Genomic DNA, 25,167 nt, shown 5'->3' with positions numbered 1-25,167 from the left:
GGGCAGATCTACGGCAGTAGTCCAGGCTTAAGTGCCCTCCGAGCTGGCTGAGACTGGAGCCATTGTGACAGGAAGCGTGATGCCGGCTGGATGGCAGTCGGCATGAAGGAATTCTTGAGGTACTCCTTGGTTCACCTCGGTTATGAGGAAGTCCCATAGCTGCAGTGTAGAGAGAGCTGGAAGCATTGTATAAGATGGAGCTCAGCTTGGACCACATCCTCCCCCCTGCCACCACCTCCAGGGTGTTCAGGCTCAGCCCTGTGACAGAGCCAGCCTGGGTGGGGGGTGGGCTTGGGTAGTAAAGAAGCAAAAAGCAGCATTTCAAGCCCCCAGCCAGAAGTTCAACATCCAGTCTACAGACATTTGCCTTCGCTGTTATGCCCTAGATTATACCATCCAGAGTTGACAACAATGGCAAGACAACCTCCCTTTCCCTTGCTGCTCTCCTTCCCTCGGTCAGATAACACTACCTGAAAAGTGGGGTTGCAGTGTCTGGTACTGCATATTCCCTTGTATCCATGCCTTGGATACTCCCTTGTAGCCTTGTCTCCGTCAAGCACATTAGGCAGCATTCCCGATATTCCCTCTGACTCCTGACCGAGGCGGAGAGCTCATCCATCACATTTACCTGCAGTTTCCCATGACGATAGACGGAAGCATAGTTTTAAATCTCCTTACTCTCGCTCTCACCTTAAAGCCCACATGCTTCCCTCTCTAGCGCACTTCTAACTCGCATGGTAGATCCTTCGGCCCCAGGCTGGCAGCCGGCCTCAGGGCAATCAGCTGCTCCCGAAAATTTAGCAAACATGGGGTGCAATGTTCCAGTGATAAAAAACAAGAAGTGAAGAGAGGGTAGTAACAAGAAAGACAGCAATGGCAAGTTCAAAACCCTTGCTGAGTACTGACATAAAAGAATAACGAAGAAGAACCACATGTTCAAGAACCTTTCCTCTGGGAAACAGAACCGGTCCATAAACACCAAGACTACTTCCCACCTTGTCCCAGCTTATTCCTGAGAGTTGTCACCCTCAACAAACCCTGAGTATAACCCATCCTTGTTTCTCAATTAATAGAGAGAAGAGTTGCGCACAAATATGAGTCCATCAGTACTTGACTACAGGGGGCATAAATTCCGATAAGAAATTCAAAGTATCATGCCAAGAATCCGCACACTGCTCACCAACAGGAATGAAGATCCTTCTCACTGAGGCATTGGAAAAATATATTTTTTTAATGATCCATGATGCTCTGCAATATGTGAAGTGCAGAGTGCTCAAGTGATAAGTGTTGCACAAAGTCTGTGTCAAACATTTTGATCACATCTTCCTCAGTAACCCGTCCTTGTCATCATATCACGGTTGCCATGGCACTGTGGTCCTCAAGAGCCAAATTCAGCTTGAGCAGCCCACAGTGAGACACTTCACCGCTCTATAGCTGGGCACTTTGAAACTATACCATGGTGTTGTAGAAATCGTTTTGTACATATCAAGTCTGTTTATTACTGAGCAGTATGTAATTAATAAAAAGAAATAAAAGCTGTATTATTATGAAAGTTGAACTTAAACTATACATTTGCAATTGCTGCTATTTTAATCTCTCATAATCCTCTTCACATGCAAATGAGTTAGATGGCATCACTCGACAGGAGAACATTGTTCTGGGTTCTTCATCTATATTCTTAATAAATAATAAATATTTTTATGATGGTAAGACAAAACATACTCACATTGTTGTATCAGCATGCTTCTATGTATCTATGGAATATGCTATAAACTTTGTTTACTAACAGTTCAGATGCTAACATTAATTAGCAAGCCAAGTAGCCTAACATTATTGTATTCTCCATAGAGGAGATGAAGGCAGCTGATCAACTAGGGAGCCAGAGAGCTGAAATCACATTCAAATAAACTGATTATTAATTAGGTATATATTTCATTACCACAAAGGTGCTGTGGGACTGCTTGCTGTTATTACCTGTTCAGTCTAAGCAACTGACTGTAATCCCACAACTGTTACTGTTTCATTTATCTTACTTGTTATTACGTAGTGTTGTTTTCCCAATGTGCACAACTCATAGTGTTTGCATAATACAGTCTTGAATACTGTATATTTTGTCATTACCTAGTGCTGTTTACATAAATTGTACTGATAATTCCTGCATGCTCCACAATGCTCAGAACTCCTACATGTATTCACATCCTATTCAAAACAACTATGCCATGGTATCTTCAAATGCACTGCTTGACTCTACTGCTGCAATTCACTGTTTGCCACAATGCCTACACAAATGCACGTAGTGTGATAGAATTCTAAATGTATAAATGTACAATATATATTTGAGTGATATGTACTCTATTGTCTGCTCTGTATTGTGCACCCTGCAATATCCCCTTGTACTGAATGTGAGGTCTGTTGTCCCTGTGCATGTGCCAGTATGTATTGATATCACTATGTGAGCTGTGTGAGCCATATGTTTCTGCAGCAGATTTCTGTACATTTATTGGTGAATAAGGTGATTCTGGTTCTGATCACTAATTCTGCTGGCGTGTGTGTAGGTTTGTGTGTGTGTGTGTGTGTGTGTGTGTGTGTGTGACGGGGGAGCAGCAGCAGGGGTGATGCCCTAAGCAGAGTCCTAACTCAGTGGCTGACCTTCACACTCGGTGTACTGTGTCTGTCCTGGGACTCTGGGAGCGGGGACTCCTCTGCACCAGGGCTGCTGGAGCAGCACTGTGCTTTTATTTCATAACAAAGCAACAAAAATGCCAGAAAATATTCAAGTATTTTTTAAAGTTCATAAATCTAGCACGAATTCCCAATTATTCAACAGGATATACTGTAAAGAATTGACAGTATTTGTAACCTAAAGGGGAACAAGGTGACATTATTCTAGATATTCAGTTTTTATAAGAAACCCTGGTAAAAACACATGTCTACAAAAGCAGCCATTATAAACGTAAAAGCACTTGCTGCACTGGACTTAGGTATTAGAGAGAAATTTAGAAAGAAAAGACCCAGGGGGCCACTGCAGTACTAATAAGATACACAGGATAGATGCAGGGTGGATGCATAATGGGGGACTTCTATGACACTAGCACTGCATTTAATCTCTTGCCAACTGCTCATCCCTATTTAACCTTCCAAACCAGCATGCCTCCCCTTCTTCAACCCTACCTTCTCTTCACCACCACCCTCTACGCTTGAACAGCAGGAGTCGGCCTGGCTCTGCAGGGCGGCCTCTCCCCGATCTGGTCATGTTTTATGGGTGACTACTTGAACAAAGGTCTTGGAAGACCCATTGGATGCTGCTTTTAATGCATGACCCCGGCTCTCATCAGTCAAAACCAAGCCCTATTTCCATCCAGAGGGAGGATACTGTAGGCTCTATGTCCTCCACTCAGCTACACGGGCTAGTAATCAGCCATCTGGCTAACAACACCCTGACACTTGGCTAGCCTCCTAGACCTAAAAATGACCCATCATTTGCATCCGCAGGGGGATCAACGGATCAACTGTAATAAAGACAGACATGTAGGAAAGAGTTGTTTTGGATGGTGTAACAGACAGTGAGGCCAGTGGTGGAGATGTGAATATTTCATTTAAAATAGCCAAATTTCTATTTAAAGTAATACTCCGCTACATTTTCATATGAATATGTGTCAGTTTTGCTACTCTCTATTGCAGATTGATCTAATAAAATAGTGATTCAACTGCATTTCAACTGCTTAACGATTGAGAACGGTGCTATGAGCAAACAAACCGGCATCGCAACACATTTAGACAAAATGCCTCATTCTCAAAGCAGTATTATTATTCCAGTATTTAGCATGGTGATATATTACCTCTTCACTAGATGTTTCTGTTGGATCTCTGCTCTAATTAGCTAGCTTACTGCTCTACATTGTGAAAATGTGACTGTACTGTTTCTGGCAATCACAGGCCACCGTAGCTCAAGGGGAATATAGGGGTGGGGCTGTACCAGAGTCAAGTGTAGGAGTAGATAATTTCTGTCAGTGTTGTTATAATAATTCCTACTGGTCGCCAATAGAGGTTGATAAAGGTGGGATTAACTGCCCCTTTAACAAGTAGACAGGATTTTTGCATAATTCAATTTGGTCTACACTAATTTTATGCTTCTTAAGCTACCCTTATTAACCTAACAAGGGGTGTTAGTGATCCATGGCACTCACTCCAAACTTAATTCGCCATTAACACTATTCTGAGGCTGTAGCAGCAGATCCCTCTGACACTGAGGGAGACTAATAGCGAGATTAGTGGAGGTATGCCACTCTCACTTTCCATTCCTTGCATGCTGTGGAGTGCACACCATGCGGCTACTACGGGGCTGTCACTTCTATTCTTAATACTACAGCTCTGGCTCATTATCCTGCCCTTGGATAAGGAAAGTGTCCCTGAACCACGGTTTTGGCGTTGATCCCAGAAGGTCAAAAAGTTGAGGAAGGTCCAGTAGGTCACTCTCTTGTTAAAGATAGGCTAATCACAATATTCACTGAAGCCAAATTTACTGGACTGCTTCTTTCATTAAAGGATTTATTTTTTCTTTAGGTACACTAAGATAGTTTTCAAAAAATAGTTTTCAAAGCTGTTAATTTTTAGCAAGCCATAATATTATATTGGGAACATTTTGTGCTGGTTTTGGAATTATGTTGAACTTCGCCAATTCCTCCATGTCACCGTCCATCAAATGCTTGCTGGGTTTTATTACCGGTATTACAATTCTGGATACATGATATTTGTATTGCTGGGAGGTTCCCCAAATCATGTCAGCATAAAGGTGTAAAGTGTTATGGTATGTTTGAATTTAATAAGTGCGTGTCTGTGTATGCTTGGGATGGTCACATATACAGTATATGACCACTATGTGGGTGTATGTGATAGTCTGTTATGTCCATCTAGATGGCCAGTCAGAGAAACAGGCTCAGCAGCCTGTGACCCTGACCATGGCTCAGCATTATTCTACACTAATCTGAAGGAAAAGCTGCAGAGGTCTGCATATGCAGTCTTTCTTCTCCTTCTTCATCCCTCTCGCTCTCCTTCCTCCATCATGTTCGCTTCAGTTCCCTTCAAGTATTTCCCTAGCCTCTCCCTCTCCCTTCTCCTATACTTGCATCCATTCATCTAAGTCATGCTTTAACCAAGTATCCCCATGGTCCTCCAGTCAAAGCCCAAGGGGTAAAATTGGCAGATTAGAGTTCTAGATAAACATTTCTAGGAGGCAGAGCTGCTCTGGAGGCAGAAATAATTTCATTGATTGAGTTAAACCTCAGTTTCTGGCTAAGTAATGTTAGACCAAAGCTCAGTGAAAAAAGCAAGACATAAAAGAGGAGGAAGGTAATATTATGAAGCCTAGCACTCTGCTACCAACTGAAAAAATGCAATCTACCCATCTAAGTTTTCTAGGTTAGCTAGTTAGCCTAGCTGACCTTCCAAGTTCTAACTAACCATACTAGCCTATAGCTATCTAGGTAAGCTAGTTAGCTAGCCTGCTGACAAGGGCATAAATTTCACGGCGGCCATGCAGTCATGGCCACCAGTGCCGCTCTATTTGGCCATGATACCTTATAAATTTTGTGCCCCTTTTGAGTGAGTGTGTCTGTGTCAATGTGGTTTATTATTCTTTTTCCTGCCAATGCTGGAACCAAAACAGCCATCTTTGACTTGTTAATGTTTGGCTAGATTTAGCCAGTGTCGAGGCTGCAATGTTTTGATATGACCGATATGAAACAAATCAGCATCAAAAAGAACAAGAATGCGACCATATCATATGACCACATGATATGTTCAAATGGACCACGACCACCTTTGATTTTACCTTTGATTTACCCCACTTCCATATCTCCACCCCACCCTCCCTCCATGGCTGTCTCCTTCCCTTCACCCCTCTCTTCACTGCACCCCCACCCAAAACTCTTTCTCCCCTTTGGCCTTCTGCCCTCCCTTCCTCCCTCCTTACCCGGTGGCAGTCGCCTCCAGACAGCACCTCCTGAATGAAGACCGCGGGGCCGTCGGGCCGGTTGGAGCCTCCTCCGATGGTGATGCCCAGACTGCAGGATCGCGCCACTGAAATGAGCTGAATCACCCCTTCGCCTGGGTGGCTAACAACACAAACACAGAAAAACACATCAGTCTTTGCAGTAAAGAAAAAGCATTTGTTTGTTGTACTTCTTCACTGTAAGTGGCTTCATCCTTTGTTGAGGATGTAACGTTAGCATAGCAGGCCTTGCTACGTGTATGTTAGCCGTAACGTTAATTGTTAAATTGTACTAGTGATTTGATTTTATTACATTATTTACCCAAACGCTCACAGCAGAGCATGTAACTAGCACTATGCTAGTTCTCAGTTGTTTTAAAAGAAGAAACATAGAAAGAGGTATCGCAAGGTAACGTTAGTTGCTAAGTTGTAGTAGGGAACTTTTATTGGTGATTTTATTGTATTTTTCACTGTTATATTATGTTATATTTTCAGGGCAATGGTTGTTATGTGTGTTTTTGTCTGTGAGTGTTCAGCTTGGTTAGCATTAGCTGTAGACAGTCACCATTGTTGGCTTTGTAGTAATACAGACACACAGCTAGCAAGCATGCAATAGCGCTAATCTAGTTTTCACTTGTTATTATCTGCCTTGAATTTAAATCTTTGGTAAACACAAGCTGTCAATTGACAGTCTCATAACAACAAGAGACAAGTGTGGTGGTCTAAGTGAATCCTGTATATGCGTGTCCTACCTGAGGGAGCGCAGCAGGGGCCCACTGTTGTTGTACATGTTCTGGGAACCTGCTGGGCTCAACAACAAAGGACTCTGGGAACGGGACGAGGAACCGGAGGATGTGCTATCCAGGTAGCGGCCTCCTTTTCAAAGGGCAAACAAGAAAAAAAATAACACATAACGGACAAAGAGTGAGTAGAGCAATTAAAATGGTGCTCATCTAGAAGGTGTAAATGCCAACCATCCAACCAATTAAAAAAGAAAGATGGGTGGCAGGGATAGAGGGAACTGCCTCAACCCACCAGACTGTGATGTCATCTAAACTGCTTTATACCCTTATAGATGATGTGATTATTTAGGTGAGTGGTACAGCAAGCAAATATGGCGGTCTATTAATTTGTGTTTCATTAGGGGAGAAGCACAATGGGAGTAGACTTTTCACACATTTCAGATATTTCCAGAAACAGGTTCCCAAAATGGGTGTCATAACCCAGGACTTAATCATAACTCAGAACTACTCCATCTAAAACGGCTTTGATTACCCACTGTCATTTGATTTACACAGTGTTGAGCAGCCTTAGTCAATTTGCTGCTGCTCCAGGCAGATCCTGTTAAAGGCTCCAAGGGGACTGGGGCCCTTCACTTCAAAACGCATATCCTCCTGTCAAGTGTTTAGTAAGCTTGAACGACTCTAAGCGCTGAATAATACCCAATATGCTGACCAAACTGACTGCCGGAAAGCCTAAGTACCCCCCAGACTTGTTTTTCATGCACCGCCGTGGTTAAACATCTGCTTTTTCCTTGCTTCGAAATCAAAGGTACATCTCACAGTGCAGAGGTAATTCATGCTGACATTCAGCGGTATATGGGGATGTCATGGATTCTTTTTAAAAAAAAAAAAAAGATGAAAAGACCTCATTTTGTAGCTATTACATGCTGTGCTCTTGCTTGTGAGTGTGCAAATGGGGGAAAAAAGCAGAGCAAAACAGAGCAGGGAAAATCAAAATATTTTGAATCCGGTGAATTCTGTAAGATTAAAGGAATAGTTCGCCCCAAAATGAAAATTCTGTCACAATCCACTTATCTCCATGTCAGTGGGAGCGCCATTGATGTTCGTACAACCATCAAACACACAGTTATATACTGCAGTTCCATCTCAGCCTTCTGACAAACTATTGAAGTGAATGGCGTCTGATTGTTTAGAGCAGTGGTTTAGAGCAGTGGTTTAGAGCAGTGGTTCTCACCCCCTGGAACCCCCTAAAGGACCAGGGGTCCTTTAGGGGTTTCCAGGGGGTCCCCAGCAAATTGATGAACTGTTAAACTTCACCATTATTTCATTTACAAGAAGTTAACACAATTAGAGAATGTAGAAGAATGACTGTTTTGATCATATTGTCACTGTTATCTCTCTAACTACAATCTTGGACTCTTGGCAACAGTCTTGGAATTCTGGACAAAATCATATCTAACAATAAAATATTTTCAGATTTTGGTCCGAGAGACAAAATCTCATCACATGGGGGTCCATGGCTCTAATCTGGACTAAAATAGGTGTCCATGATATGAAAAAGGTTGAGAATCACTGGTTTAGAGCTCCAAAAAGAGGATGAGCATTAAATATCTCTAAACACCTTGTGCAGCATAAACAAAGTGTTTTGTAGCCAAATCATGGCACTCTGAGTCCAAAAGGCCTAAATTTACCTCATTTTGTAACGTTATTCTAGGTAGAGGAAAAGAAAACTCGATGAGATAAATACAGGCATTTTGGATTCACAGTGCAATTGTTTGGATGCAAAACACAGCATAAACTTTGATGGTCATTTTATGCCCTTTTCTAACTCTTAACAACCAGACTCTGAATATACCAAGATGTATCAACAACATCCCTTGCACAAAGCAGACAAGGCCGCTCACGTGCTGAATCCCTGTTTTTAAGCATCTTTACCAGCTGGCTGCTTCTTCCCCAACCGGAACAGATGTTGGAAATCGTGTAACGGACAAGTGCACTTGTCATAAGCCATTTTTAAAGGCCCACTTACTCCATCCACCCCTTGGGCGTAGCACATTGCAAAGCACAAAAAGGTTACGTTTCTTTTTCGCGTACGACTGTGACAGACGTGCTGTTTGTCTGGTGCAAGGAGGTGTTTCTGCTTTGTGAAGCGGAGGAGACAGAGGCGAGGAATGGTAATAAACCATCTGCTCGTACAGAAATGAAAAATGACAAGTTGAGAAGCACTACCTGTAAAGGAGAACATATGGGAGATGAGAAGGTCGTCTGATTTTGCAGATAGGAGAGGAATATTCTGTGTGTGTTCAATTGAATGTGCGGTGTTTTCCACAAGCACGCTGAACTAACTCAAGAGAAAAAGTAGCGAGCTAGGGGGAAATTTTCTGTGCTCCATTTGGCTCCATTTTGGTGTCTTCATGTTTTCTGACACCTTGAATCAATATATACATCTTAATTATAGCCATTTTAATGTAGTTTTGGTAAGAAAAAGAATAATTTGCAGTATACCTTTATATTCACTGTAATTTTAGTTATTGATTAGTGACGTGTATAGTATCACATCAGGACTATTTTCATTAAAACATTAAATAAACAAATAGATGTGCAATCACCGTAAACACACTGTATTTATTTAAGAAAAATAGTAGTAAAATGTATAGTAATTTATGCATGTTTGCATGGTTCTTACAATGCCAAAACCATAAGGGAAAAACATATGGTCATGAAGCGTGAGCTCTGTGATATGTTGGTAGTAGTCTCTGAACGCAATGTAAACCCAGCCAATGTGAAATTTGGGAGTAATTTTTGATGCTGTTTTAAGCTTTGATTTCCATTCTAAATTTAAGTTGTTTTTTTATTATTTAGTAATGCAGAGAAAGTCATTCATGCTTTTATCTCATACTTTTAAAGCATGGTTAGGTCTAGCCCCAATGTATATAATGAGACTTTTCAAGTAGTGTCTTTTATCCTACTATTATTACTAATCTCGCTTCATATTGCCAATTATCAGTACAGTGTGTAAAATCAAACTGCGAGTAGGGGCAACGTTTGAATCCATGAGTGACATTGCATGTTACAGTTAGGGATGCCGCGATCGATCGGCCAGCAATCGGAATCGGCCGATATTCAGTATAAATATGAGATCTGAGAATTCTGATAATGCTTTATAGTCAGCGATTGCAAAAACGATCGATGACGTGATGACACGTGAGCCATTTCTCTTCTTGAACTTCTTGAATTCATATTTCTTTAGGCTACATGTTAATTAAAAACACAAATCTTCATGGACAACCAGTAACGTCACAGTTCGTCACGCCCGCTACTTCCCCTCATTTAATTCTCTGCTTATTTAATGCATCAATTCATCGCATGCCATGTGTGTTTGTTTACATAATGGTCTGCACTCTGCACTGCTGTCCGCGTCGTACTGGACGACGGTCGAGCCCCTATCAGCGGAGAGGCAACTGAAAAGTCTCATTTCTCTCCCTCTTAAGAACATTCACTTATACAAAAACAAAGACTGAAACGGATATATATCTTCAGAGGGTGTCTCCATTTATTTAACTCGACTCAACAACACAAGCAAGTGGCAACAGTCTGAGTCTTGTGCTTCGGTTATCTCACTAAATCATGTTGCGCTACCTAGAACGCACATGGTTTTGTTTACCTAATGATCAAGTAAATATTGAGGTAGAAAAAAAGACAATGTGGATACTTTTTAACCAGGACTCAATTTGATGGATGAAATGTATGTAAAATGGAAACTGTTAGACCTATAATACTGCTATACCAGCTGCTATAACAAAACAAAAAAATTATCTATGGCCGATAGGTATCGGCAGATATGGCTCATAGACGATCGGCAATCGGCGATCGGCCTCAAAAAACGTTATTGGGGCATCCCTAGTTACAGACTGACTTGTCAGACTTTTGCACATCTCAGATAAGTAAAATGCCAAGTTACTGTCTAGCACACAGTTAGAAACACATGCGAGCAGTGTGGAGTGTACTGAAGAATTTAAAGCTTCACTTTTGTTTTCACAAAGATCTGTCAGATTGGATGAGATGCAACAAGACCAAAACTTCTTTCTCCTGCACCGGTGCAGCACTAAAACCAAGTGTGGAGATACAGTAGATCTGCCTGATGCAGAACTACACGGCTCCTAACATCAAAGAACTGCCCACATTAAAAACAAAATAATTGCCATTAAAGAAGTAACCAGCGCTTGTGGAAAATGCTGAATGTGGAATGTATCATACAAAGATTAAAGCAGGGGCTTTCCTACCTTGTTGGATAGGAGAGTTGCGTGTCGATCCTGTGCTACCATTGGATCCATACTTCTCCAGCAGCTCAGCAAACTCTTTCCTTTTCAGGGAAAACAAAAGAAAAATGTTGGTAATAACAACCGTTTTAAAGAAGTCATGGACAGATAGAAAGATGCACCGATACACAAGTTTCTATTAAACAGAACAATGTTGCACCCATGCGATTGTTTCATTACTAACCCAGAACTAAACCGGAACTGATACTAACTACCAATAAGATCTGTTACTTATTGGTAGTTAGTTTGGGGGGCACTGGACAAAAATAATTGAGATATAATATTTTTGCTCAATTACAGTGATCTAACATTGTTCTTGTTAGATCAAATCATGTCCTTTTGCTTTTATTTCTGAAATGTTTTACACTAAATCAGGCTTAGGGAAATGGAAAATTCTCCAATAATGCTACTCTATTACAGCCAGGTATCCTGATATCAGACACCAGTATTCCTACTGGTGCATCCCTAGTACAAGGCATGCACTGGATTATAAGGTAAGCATAGAAACTGGCAAGTATGGATGTGATGATGAATTCTGTGTCCACATTATATTCACACCAAGTACCAGAATAACACAAATAAACAGGAGAATCTGTCTCTTGGAATCTATCTAAGCCAATCACCAGCACCTCCCTGTCTCACAGAACTCTGATTAAAAAAAAGATTTCATAATATTATTGCCACAAGTTAATACATTTCATAAACAAGCTGATAAGCTTTGGTATTAACTCATCAAAATTGCATATTGCATTATTGAACAGATGAACTTTACGGGGTTGGGTGGTAAATCCCTTTCTGAGGTACGGGGCATCTACTCAAAAATCCTCAGAACAATGAGATTTCAGTCGGCGGAAAAGGTCGCCGAATCAACACCAACAGTTAAGACCGAGGAGGAGAGAAGATTGGACAGCGATGAAGAGAGAATACATGATGAATATTCCCCCGACAATGTCCCTTTGACCTCAGGTTACAATCTGTCTGGAATGTCCCTGACTGGATAATCGTGACCCTTTGCCCATCTCAGCGACACATTTTAATAGAAGGACAGCGATATGTTGGACTGGACACACCGCGTCCGCTTCCTGTTTTTTCAAGAATGTTGTTATCTAACAATATGATTTCCCCTGTGGCTGATGATTTCAATTCAGTCTAAGCAGATTATGATAAGCGGTCACATTGGCTCCATGGTAAATAGGGACACAAACTGTTCTTGGTAAGCACAAGAAGGGGACCTCAAGCTGCGCCTCTTTTATAGCTAGCAGCAACAGATGATTGGGTTAAAGGTGCTCTGTGTATCATTTTTATCATCAGTATAACACTGTCAAACTAATTACCATAAACAATTGAGACCATGGTGGAGACGATTGGTAGCCTCTGTCTCACACCAGTGGTATTGTTAGTGCTAGTGTTCCCAAAATGAAGACCACATTTCCCATAAACCCCATTATTTCTGGTGATTTTTCCATCAGTCTTTCACTCCTTCCACCATCTGCCATTACCAGAAACTCTGAAAGCTTTAGCTCTGTTTGCTCTGGAAGAACAGCGCCCTCTTCCTGTTTTGTGCCGTAAAGCAATCCAGCAAACTCCAAACCTAACCCAGTGGCACACAATGTAAAATGCAATCCATAAGTTACTGCACCTGTTGCTGCTAGGTTACACTGCAGTTTCAAGTGTCACATTTCTCTACAATTCAAATTGCTTGTGGAAGCGTTTGGCTAGCTAGGAGAAGATTCCCAGGTAAATTGTGTCATTTTACAACATTATATCATTTGATGTAAGTTTTGTATTTTGTTTGTGGGACTTCTTCATTGTAAGTGGACTTAATCCTTTGTTGGGGATGTAACGTTAGTGTAGTAGGCCTTGCCACGTGTATGTAGTTGTTAAATTGTAATAGTGAGCTATTATTGGGGATTAGATTTTATTCTATTATTTGCCAAGACACACACAGCTGGCAAGCATGTCACTAACGCTAAGCTACTTTTCACTTGTTTTTAAAAGAAGTACAGGAAATCTGGTGGGGGGGAGAGGCAGACAAAGACAGAGAGGTATAATCCCCCCCTCCATCCTCCCTCCCTCCCTCTCCTCTCCCCACCTCTCCAGCTCCCCTGCCCCGGGCTGCATGGTAGTTAAAGCACAGAGCCCAGATTAACACATAGGCTCATCTCATCAGGAGCACAGTCCTGGGTTAAGATCTCTCTCCCCCTTAGTCTGCTCTCATTCCTCTATATACAGAGAAACGAGAAAGACAGAGAGGCAGCGGGGGGGTGAGAGGGGGGTGGGGGTGGAGGGGGGGTGGACTCACGCTATCTCAAAGCCTACCAATGGCAGACACTTGTAAATCCACCGTGAATGAAAACCACCATCTCAAAGCTTTGGTGTCTGGAACCATCATCTACTGAAACTCACCACAATATTTGATATAATTCCATATAATGTACAGGCATGAACCTTTCATTTATCCAGGGAAAGGCAATTGACCTCTACGCTTTTTTTTCCTGCTTCACATTCCTACAGTTCCACACATATTCACACTGGGAGCTGCCCAGTACAACCACAGCCTTCTACTGGTGGACACTGAGCAGCTCCACAGGGGCAGTTGGGGGTCCGGTGTCTTGCTCAAGGACACCTGGACAGTAATTGTTGAGGGAGGGGAGAATGTTACTACTGAGGTGTAAAATCCTGTCTGAGAGTCTCCACTGAGGATTAGATGCAGCCTACATGTACAGATAGAACACAAGTAAAAATCTCCAGGTACGACTGAGGAGAAGCCATATGGCCATATGTTACGCTCATGCTCTTTTAAATATGCTAAGCCTCTATTACCTTTGCCGACTTACAGTTAAAGATCTAATTGCTTGAAATGGATTTAAGGGGAAGATGATCCATATGAGGCCCGTGACACTGACAGCTGACTTTGACCTAGTTTTTGCCAAAACAGGTTGTGGTCAGATTAGAAACCTGGCTAAATGCTAATACCAGATGGAATGAAAATAACAGTGAGTGATGCAATTGATACAGAACCAAACATTTAAATCCCCAAGGATCTCCCATTAAACAATCTTGACTACACACAAGTAACTCTGCCTTTTCCCAGCTAGACCTCAGCAAGTTCAATGGTCAGTTGTCAAGCTGCTTGGATTGCTGACTAGTTTTTCTTTCCTTTTGTTCGTGCTGTCAGGGCTTGAGTTGTAGGAATTGTAATAGCTGGAGGGGCTGAAGTGAAGGCACCTAAAAAAAACCCTCTTCAGGCACCCTGCCTCCCACTCCCAGGGTGCCTGTTTGAAGAAGATGCCAAGATACTCGCTGAGTCTTGCCAACATGGGCTCTAGATCTAGTTTAGGCAAAAAATAATTTATTTTCCCTTTAAAACATTAAAAAGGCCATCTTTTTAGTAACTGCACTGTGGTGAGGATAGGCAGTTGAAATATGAAAGGGGAAAGCAAGGGGAAAATGGTAGTATAGCAAGTATCTAAATGGAAAAATCTGGGGGCTTTGGGGTTAAAATGTGTTTTTGGTTTTTCTCATACCATAACTTGTCGCATAATATTGTAGGATAGTAGCATAGTAGTCTAACACAAGGTTCATTTTTATTAGATTACTAAACAAAAGCCTGCAAATTCTGTTTTTTAGTCTTGAGAAAAAATAATCATGAGAATACAGGGTGAAAAGCAATGTACCACTGTATGAATGCATCTATAATATGCATGGAGCTCTCCCACACACAACCTACTTTGCTTCCTCATCTCTGGCTATGAGAAGGCGCATGTGATTGGTTGCGGAGGCCGCCCTCAGGATGTCCACAGCTCTGCAAAACCACAGACACAAAGACAAACACACACAGTCAAATGTGTTTACATCATTGTTCGAGCATCACACTTGGTCATTCGCGGTTCAAACGAAGGTGACAGCAATCAGACATTACTGGCCTACCTTTCACTTGTGACTCCTATTAGACTGTCCCCATTCACCTCCATGATCTGGTCTCCTGGCAGCAGGTTTCCTGTCAAAGCAAGGTCAAAGATCAGATGATAATGCTATGGTATGGTGGTGGTATCAGATACGTGTGATTGTATTACAAGAAGCAAGGAGAAACTTAGAATGAACCTACTGATGTACACAATGGTGGGAGAACATGACTATGACCACTCCCAGATTCCCTTTCCATGGCTCATGCACTGTACACAGGCATTCAGGCCACTATTACAGAAATGTAAGTGAGTGCACTACTAGAATCAGGAGTACAGGGTAGGCCAATTGTTGCTACATGACTATTGGAGAACTCTTTTCAAGTGTCCCTCTGCTGAAAATGAAATATTTTTAAATTTTGTCAACTCAGTGCATGAGCTCTAAAAAATGGTTAGCTTTCAATGCATGAAAACATACAACAGTGCATTCTTTCCATTGGACACAAAGATAAAAAGGAACGAAAGATTTAACACAAGGACAGACCCTGGTGGGCACACCACCTAAGACTGTAAGCTCTTAAGTCTCACTCAAGTAAATAAGGTGACTGAAAATTAGTTTGAGCGTCCTTTCACATGGAGGATGCAGCTTTAATTAGTATTGAACATGAAGAAAATGGCCACACACCAAGAAGACACAATAAATCAATCACCAAACAGGCACTAACATGGAACCCACAAGGCAGGAGAAATAGAGGAAGACCTAGAACCACCTGGAGAAGAAGCACAGAACAGGAGATGAAGGCTGAGGGGCTGTCATGGCAACAATTTGACCGAAGGGCACAAGACTGGAGAGGATGGAGGGCTTTCGTCGATTGGCCTATGTTCCTTAGGGAATATTAAGGCCTAAATAAGTAAGTAATGAAGAAAATGGCAGAAATTCCAGGCAGGAATTGACCTGGTCTTGCACAAATCACCATATTTGCTGTATAAGAGTTTTGCCTGCTGAACTGCTATCATTCCTAATGTCTGACAGTGGGTTCAGATAGCCAGCAAGCAATCATAGCATCCATTCACTGCTCTTTGGCCCATTTAAACAAAGTGATTGCTACCTACAACGGCAAAGGAGATACAGCAAGCAGGTAGTAACGTTAGTATGTATTTGGCTGCTGAAGAGCAACGTTACGAAAAAGTTAAGCTGTAGCCAACCTAGTCATCATGTGTCATTTGCTTAGCACCTAGAAGAAGAATGGACTTCACATGACTAATTCTCAAGGTACTTGTGGTGAACAAGAGAAGCTGCTTACTACACACCTTCTTCTACCAAGTTGGAAGATTTCCACAAGTCTGCCAACATAATTTTCTGCAAGGATCCCATGCCATATTTGTCTCCATCAAGTCTATGGAGAAGTCCACAAAGAAAAACCACCAGTCCACCAAAATTCCTGGCCAGACTGCCAAGAGTACTGATCTGATGATAGACAACCAAATGCTGTGTAAGACCCACATTGCCCAACAACACAAGCTTGTACGTTTACAACATCCACCAAATCAGACACTTCCTCACCAGGGACTCTGCCCAGCTCCCTCTCCAAGTGCTAGTCATCTTCGTAACTTCCTCCTGGCTGGGTTCCCAAAGTGCTCCCTTAACTCCCGTCAGCTCATTCAGAAAGTTCTCCCATGACACCCAACTTCTAGACTCAACACACTGCCTGTAGCCGCTCATATTCAATTCAAATCCCTGGTGATTGTATGACAGTTCTTAACCGTCCAGACCCAAACACAGAACCAAACACTACACCAGCTGATTCCACTGATTAGTTCCTCCTTTCTGTAAATACGAGCCGCAGAATGGAAAAACATGTTCAGCCTCCAGGAGGTAATTACAAGTAGGACATGTGGGAATTTTTTTGTAGGCTCCGATATCTCCCACTTAACATTGTGAATTGTGGAAGTGTGTCAACATAGGTGGCAAACATGGCAGCAGATCCACCCATGTCAGCAGTCCAAGGCAATAAAAATTAAAATTATAAAAAGAAACTCTCCACATCCCGCGCCCCTTTACCGTCCTCCTCTACTTGCTCATGTCTTGTTAAAAATACGTTTTCTGCCAGGCTATATGGTAGGTTTACACTAAGGGGGGAAGCTCTAGCTGTCATGTCAACTGTTGCTACATGACATCGGAAAACTCCTCAGAGCTCTTCTGCTGAAAATGAAATCTTTAATTTTGTGGGCCCAGTGCCCTGAGCTCTAAAAAGAAGCCCTCAATGCATGAAAACATACAACAGTCCATTCTTTCCACTGGAAACAATGATAAAAGGGAACGAAAACTGCAAATAAGGTGACTGAAAATGAGTTTGAGCCTCCTTTCACATGTGTAGGATGCTGCTGTAATTAGTACCAAACATTTCTATCCCACCAACAGTCACCTGCCATACGGAGAGCTAAAGAAAACTGACCTTATCCGGCACAACTCGCCGTATTTGCTGTATAAGACTTTTGCCTGCTAATGTCTGACAGTGGGTTCACATTTAGCTGGTGCTCTTATCCAGAGTGACTTACAGTGCAACAGGAGAATAACCTTCAATTCCTAAATCACCACAATTACAATTACAAGACACCAACAGAAAGGAGTGCAAGTATCAGGGCCAGAGACAGGTAGAATGTGTGTTAGAACAATGAGAGAGTGCGTGGAAAGGAGGGAAAAGTGGGAGTCAGTGGGGAGAGGGTGATGTGAGGTACTTCTTAAAAAGATGAGTTTTCAGCCTTAACAGCAGGAGATGGGGCGTGACTCCGCTGTTCTGACTGGAGTGGGAAGGTCATTGTACCATTGGGGAGTCAGGACCAGGCTGCCGGAGGGAAGGGACAGCTAAGCCCTTGATTTCAACACAACAAGCTCCAGGCAGCCAGCTGAGGGAGAGTTTCGGGGGAAGGAAGTTGCAGCTGTCCAGACGAGAGATGTCTAAAGTTTGGACAAGGATCTGGGCAGAGTCCTTGGAGAGAAATGGTCTGATTTGACAAAACTGGTTATATTAGTGTTCTCCGTACTAATGTGTACTCTAAGAGTATACCTGGATAGGCAAACCCAGCTTAAACTTGACCTAATTTGTATCAAAAGTATCTTCCTGGATCTCACAGACACAAAATGTGGTGATTGTTTAAAGTCACAATAGAGAGCCTAAGTCCCTCCCCTTCCGCTGTCCCCCATGGGACCTTATTTCGGAAAAAATATGTACGGTAGTCAACGGCGAGAGACAAATAATTGTTTGATCCCGTTTGAATTGTGCCATGACTTACACATATGATGTTTTGTCAATTTAAAAGATAATTTTGCAAGTCAAGAAAGTCGCAGTTTGTTGTAAAACAGTACAGTAACGTTTAGTTTTGTGTGAAACCGCTCAGTGAACTACATCTCTCGTCTCGCACAATATACGTCACCAACACCAACATGGAACGAAACATAGGAAACACACAGGCATCGAGTTAACGTTAGCGCCCACTGTACTAAAACTATCCTAAACCAGTTTAAATCCATTCTTACTGTCTACCTTCCAGGTTGTGTATAATACTCCTGCTATCTGAGAGGGACTTAGCTTCAGCGGCTCTGGGTAGCTTGTGGAGAGAGGAAGTTACGTCACTTGCGCGACTTTTGGGTGTGTAGTCTTTCTAATTACGTATTTTTACAGTCTTATAGTTCAACAGTTTTACGACAAACTGCGACTTTCTTGACTTGCAAAATTATCATTTAAATTGACAAAACATCATATGTGTAATTCATGGCACAATTCAAACGGGATCAAACAATTATTTGTCTCTCGCCGTTGACTACCGTACATATTTTTTCCGAAATAAGGTCCCATGGTGGTCCACCGGAAGGGGAGGGACTTAGGCTCTCTATAGCAAAGGTTCTCACCCCCAAATCTCTGCCTTATATCTCACATTTATGGGACAGTGAAAGTAGGCCATGACATTGTTGTAGTGTGTTTTATTAATGTCATCATGCTCTCATGAGAGAGGCTACATCACCCTAAACACACTTCTCCTGTCACTTCACAGCTAATCAGCTTGACAGGGAGTCCACTGTGTCAAACATTCACTGTATCAACTCATTATCAACTGGTACTACTCAAAAAGAAGTTACATTAATTGCTATCCAGACGTGTACATATATGAATATGCATATATACAATAATACATAAATATAAATTCTTCTTTTTGAGTATATGTATAGCTATATATATCCAAACTGCGCATGTGTCCTGTGCACAAATATATAAGCCTAGCCTTAAAACATGCTGCTGCCCCTCTATTGATGATGTTGAGCCAAATTGTTCTTAGCCAGTCCCAGCTTTAAGATGCTTGTTCTAAATCAATGCATTAACACAAACAAAACCATGATTGTTACATCTTAGTTTCATGTACATTAGTAGACATGAACTATAGTCCAGCCCATTTAACTTTCAAATAAAACAGTGACAACCACCAAACTCTACATTAATTACAATCCGAATAATATTTTATGAAATCTCTACTGAGCTCATTAGGTTAATAATTAAAGCAAGAGGCCAAACATGAATCTCTACGGATGCAGTGATTGGCTATATTACTCAAAACTTTGTGTGTTCAGTGTTAAGACAAGGACAAAACCAACAGTGGTCCCTCATTCTATTTAAAGAGTATTCAGTAATACATTATCATACTGAGCTCATTTCAAGGTTGTACACTTGAAAATGTTAATGATATAAAAGCGCGGCAGTCCCACTAGAATTACACAATGGTTTATTTATGGTTATAAATGAGATACAATCCTTTATATTCTTATGCTGCTCATACAAAAAATGCATTTTATTGCATTAATGGCCCGCTGCACATGGTAGTAGTGCTGCATATACAGTTGCCCAACAGTGTATAACCAGTGATTGTCATCAGACAGATCTCTACGTATGTAGTGTTAACATATGTTCATATTGTAAGGGGATGAGGGTCATTGTGGTGTGGTTTTGCAACATTCCTGCATGCTGACCAGGAGAACTACAGGCAGCTCCAACCAGAGACAACACATACATGGAGCTAGTAGAGCTCATTATGTGGAGCTCACCAAAAAGGGTTGACAAAGGGTTGTTGTTTTCAGTTAGTGGCTAGTTCCGGCAGGATAAATACAGGATACTGGAATTACTGGCTTTTGATTACCTCCACCAATGGAGTTGGATATTTCATCCATTTTGTCTGTTTGTCTTTTCGCAGGATCTCAAAAAGTTATCAATGGATTTGCAAGAAGCTTTGTGGAAAGGGTGGTCAGGGGGTAAGGAAGAACTGATTAACTTTTCATACCAATTGGCCAAAAGTGGGCATGGCTTCTCACAAAAAGGCATATGGATCCACGTTAATTTACTACATTTTTCTACTACTACTACTACTACTACTACTACTAATGTCTTTCCTTATGTCAAAGACATAAGTCTCAGGGCTCTATATTTGTGACAGGGCTTTGCGCTGGCAAAGAGGCATTTTCATTGGGTGCACACAGGTTTTTTTTCTGGCCTGCGCCCGTTTGGTATTTTGGTAACTTGTTGTGAACTTGCTGTGAATGACTGTCATCCAACATAGAACTGTCAGCATGTGCCATGACACACGGAGAACAACAGTGAAGGGAATTTCAATATTTCCATACGTTTTTTCTTCCTACATTGGGAAACGGTTCTCCTGGGACAAGAGTACCACATTAACCAAATGTGTTAAAGTCTAAAGAGTTAAAGTCTTCATAGTTAAACTCTTCCCAAGCAATCTACTTGACTTGTCTCGCTCATCACTGTGACAATGAGTGCCATGAATGTGTCCAGTAGTCCTGTTTCATTCTTAGATATCCACATTCTCTATCCACATTCAGGTCTCTAGTGTCCTGCCCCATCAAGTGTCATTGCTATGGCAGAGGGCCAAGATTGCTCATCAACACTTTTGTGCAATGACCCCACAAAGAGTTGATGTGCGGAACTCGACTCAGACTTGATTTGTCCTCTCAGGCACTGTGGTTAGAATAAAAAGGACCCTCTAGCTTTTTATCCAAAGGCCTCATTTGCAGTAATGAGATTGTTCCTCTCTGGTCATTAGTGAAAGCTGCCTGAATTATGCGGATCAGAGCATTTTAATTTAACACGGCTCAGTCGAATGACAGATTTCAGTGGATATCAGCGGATGATGTTTGGGCAATCCTTCATCGGGAAGGCTATCAGTGCAGATTACACACCCAACAACAGTTACTGGCAGTTGGTGCAACAGGTATCGGTGAGGGTAATGATATGTAAGAAGTAAACAAAGGCACAGTATGACAAGAAAAAGTGCCCTTGGAAAGTACTTACCATCACTTGAAGCAAGGCCACCAGGTAAAATCCGTTTGACGTAGACTCCGAACTCCTCTCCAGTTACCTCCTTCACTCCACCAATCACTTTGATTCCTGTTGGGAACAAAAGAAAAATCACTTCAAAAATCACACATTTTTCAAAGGACAGATTTTGAAATCAATCAGACCTCAAAGGAATGTAAGAGATTTCCATTTGAACACCATTACAAATCCCAAGGCATTGATTGTAAAGTCAGTTTGTGCCTTTGTAATGTTAATTAAAATGTTAACAGGCCACATCTACTCTTAAACTCTGTGAAACGGAATGAAATCAATGACCTATGTGTTCACTGATCGACCCATGTGTTTTCAAAATAATTTTTACTGAAATTGTATTTGAAATATGGCACTGCCTGAGCCCATCTACATCAATATTTTAGGGATCCTTTGTTAGAAGTTATGTTATATACTATTATTAATACTACTACTAATAATAATTCAGTCAGACAATTCACATACTGAATAAAAACATTTTATAAAGAAAAATATAAACACAGATTTTATTATGGTGTCGAGGCTGGTATCAGTCCCTGCGAGGTGGCAGCCAAAGGAAGCCAAAAAGCGAGAGCAGAGAGAGATCAATTGCAACCCCCCATGAGGAACTGTGAAGAAACAGAGCTCAGATGGTGGTGGGGTGTGAGATGCATAGGTAGCAGCAGCAGCAGCAGCAGCAGCAGCAGCATGACGAGTAGCGGCAAAGAATGAGCAAGTGAGTTTGACAGCTTAAATAGACCATCCAATTGGTGATGGCAATACACAAACTCAGCTGACACATCAGTAATCAGTTTACCAACTGGTCTGTGATGCTTTACACTAAAGGATACCAAAGGGAAAAGAGAAACAAAAGATCTAACGTTGGTGAGTCCAGCTTTCTCTGGATGGAGCGCTCAGGCTCAGACAGTTTGTATTTCACTCTTTAGTTTTGATTTGTCTCTTCCTTCTCTTCCTGAAGTTCTAGAGAGAATGGGGCACTCTTTTCTGTTGCAGCCCCACTTCGTAATTTGAGCCGGTGAAAAAAATCTTGCCTCGTGTAGCTTCAAGATTGAATTGCCTACTAAATTTCTCCCTGCTCTTGTCCACACAAAGTGGAAATAGCAATAGCCAAATTACTGTTCAGATGCTTGTGTTTTTTTCCAGTGTCATGGAAATTAGGTTTTAGGAGTTTTCCACATTCTCCTACAGCAGATATCACTGAAACCACAGTGTAGAACTACCTGGAAACCCTCAAGGTAGGCAAGTGATTCCTTCAGGTTGAGCTCAGTGACTTGACCATGGTTCCTGGGTAATAGAACACAATAGAGCTAGAGAACTCGACATTGCATATCATGGTGTCAACTAAAACTAAGAGCTCAGTCTGTTGTAGATTTTGCATCTACTCCTTAAAATATGGATTTATATCAACCTTTGGGTCAACACACTCTATTACATGTCAATATCACTGTCCCAGGTTCAGCAGGAGAAAGCTGGCGAACTCCGAATGGAGCAGTACAGTACATAAATGAATAGTAATTACTTTGTACAGATGGCATTCAGAATATTGTGATCTCGAGGGACCGAAGGGAATGTCATTGGTCAGCAACTGCCATTATAATCGCATATTGCTGACAGAGGAGGAATGGGAGGGTTATGTAACTAAGTCCTTAGGTATGGTGATATTCATTGATTTCAAGGGGCAGAAATATGGTCATTCATTTGGGTTACAGTAACTGTCCTCCAGGGTAGGGGTCAGTTCACTCCAGTCAATCCACCAGGAAGTGGATTTTCTTCAAAATGCAAAAGGGACTAATTACAGGAATTCAACTCATTCTTCAAGTAGCTTGTCGGCTGAAAAAATTGACCAACGGTGAACTTTTGGCAGTCATTGACCATCAACAGCCAATCAGACTTCTGTGCCTACACTTCAGAAATTGATCACCACAATCCAGGTTTTTCTCGTGCTGTACACTTATTACTTATATAACTGTTACTTTTATAACTGTATCAAAAGTGGTCAACCCATCAGCTATGTTTTGATGGACAGCAAGTTTAAACCAACTGAGCTTTTTCTGGATGGATTCTTCATCGTCCATTTAGCCAATTACAGATGTTCCTACGTTTGTTTTGGAAAAAACAGCGGCAAACACAGAGACAACAGTACGACCAACACAAAGATAAAACAGAGGAAGCTTGGTATAACATTAGGATGACTGGAGGTTTTACAGGTCAGTTTCTTCATTAATTTATACTGTATAGTCTGCATACGTCTGCATCGCCCAACATGTTGACGTTCCAAAACAGCTCAATGGACAGATATCTATCCGTCAATAATTCAGTCTGTTTTCTGATAGATCAGTGTGGCTGCAAAGGTTGGCCTATCTATCCTATTAACAAATAATTGAGAATAAAAGCTTTATAATTAGTAAGTGAACTGCTTACATTTTGAATTGATTAACAGTATACTGACACCAACCCTACAACCTTCAGTGAGAAAGCTTCTTAAATCTCCGAAGTGTCAGACAATCCTTCAAATTCCCCATGACAGATGTTTTCCAACACTGTGCTTAGTGTTCCAGTAAAGTGACTAAAGCCCGGCCGCCACACTCTGCCTCATTTATCCATTAGATCAGGCCTTCTTTAGCTTAAGGCTGCCGTTCGCCTGTTACCAGGCAGACAAAATGGTTAACACTAATTGGGTCTGGAGCGAAGGGGCGCATGTTAATTATCTCCTATTGGAGGGACGGGGTTATGAAGTTCCTTCTCTGTTTCTCTTTACATCTCCCTCCCTTTCCCTCTCTTCTCCAAGGAAAACAGCCTCCTTCTTCTCTGCTGCCCCAAAGCACTCTCTTTTTCCTGCCTACCATCAGTTAAGAAACACATTCTTTTAATGTATGAGCGACTGTACAGAATATTAAAGACATGTTTTTTTTCTATTCAATTTCAAATCTTGTTTTTCAAGTCATTATTTCCTGCTCTTGATGCTTCAAGGGCATGTTTGCCTCTCAAGGATGGGAGACAGAACACTTTGTTAAGACCTTGCAAAGATCATAGAACTCACTCAACATGTACAGTGGCTGCGGAAATAGGCTTTATAATACCCAAGATAATACAAGCATAAAAAAAAACATGTTTGTTGAAGTAATCAGAGCCATTTCTGGACATCAGAGGACTGGAAATCTGCTTTATTCAGACCCACTCGCCAGACTCTACTGAAATGTCAACAACATTACCGCAACAAAGATGATTTTCACAATAAACACATTCTCCCACCCACGTGCTTTCAGCTGCAATAACAAAGAGATTAGCATGTGCTGTCGTTGGCGTAGGACAGCGTGAGCATTTACTACAGTGTAAACAACAACCATTCCCCCTGCTGCGATTGACGCTTTAGAGGTATGTATGTAGGTCTTTTGGCTTTATGTGTAGGTACAACTGGCACGGTGAAACCTGCACGTGCTGCTACTGGATCACTAAGTAGCTTTACTTCTCACCTGTATGCTGGTTTTAGAGTCCACACACACACACACACACACACACACACACACTCTTTCTTTCCCCTCGCCCCTCACACATTATGCCTTTTACTGCTGTCTCTAGTATACTATCTCCCTGCAGCAGGAGTTCATTTCAAAGGATTTTCTGTATGTATACAGTTACCTTGATGTTAGCTTTTTTGCTCTGGGGGCAGTTATCCCCTTCTTACATGAACCAAGCTGAATGAGTGTGTGAGTGTGTATGTGTGCAACACATTTGGAATGGCCAATGCATTGTATTTGTAAGGGTGGAAGTAACGAATTACATTTACTCTTGCTACTGTAATTAAATAGCTTTTTTGTGTAC

The 25,167-nt window shown here is 41.6% G+C and overlaps 1 protein-coding gene across 1 annotated transcript in view; it reads right to left on the bottom strand.

The window, feature by feature from the left end:
- LOC139919975 (syntaxin-binding protein 4) overlaps positions 1-25,167 on the bottom strand; it is a 71,053-nt gene that overhangs the window by 20,156 nt on the left and 25,730 nt on the right. The window contains exons 3-8 of the mRNA XM_071909866.2: positions 21,310-21,405; positions 14,982-15,051; positions 14,782-14,856; positions 11,016-11,095; positions 6,742-6,865; positions 5,972-6,113 (exon numbers count right to left, since the gene is read on the bottom strand). Of these exons, the coding sequence (XP_071765967.2) occupies positions 5,972-6,113; positions 6,742-6,865; positions 11,016-11,095; positions 14,782-14,856; positions 14,982-15,051; positions 21,310-21,405 (587 nt within the window). The remainder of the gene's footprint in view (positions 1-5,971; positions 6,114-6,741; positions 6,866-11,015; positions 11,096-14,781; positions 14,857-14,981; positions 15,052-21,309; positions 21,406-25,167) is intronic.

The sequence above is a fragment of the Centroberyx gerrardi genome, chromosome 7 (assembly GCF_048128805.1).
Source record: "Centroberyx gerrardi isolate f3 chromosome 7, fCenGer3.hap1.cur.20231027, whole genome shotgun sequence".
In the NCBI taxonomy this organism is placed as follows: Eukaryota; Metazoa; Chordata; class Actinopteri; order Beryciformes; family Berycidae; genus Centroberyx; species Centroberyx gerrardi.
Note: the sequence above shows the minus strand (reverse complement) of the source record. Positions and strands in the feature narration are given on the sequence as shown.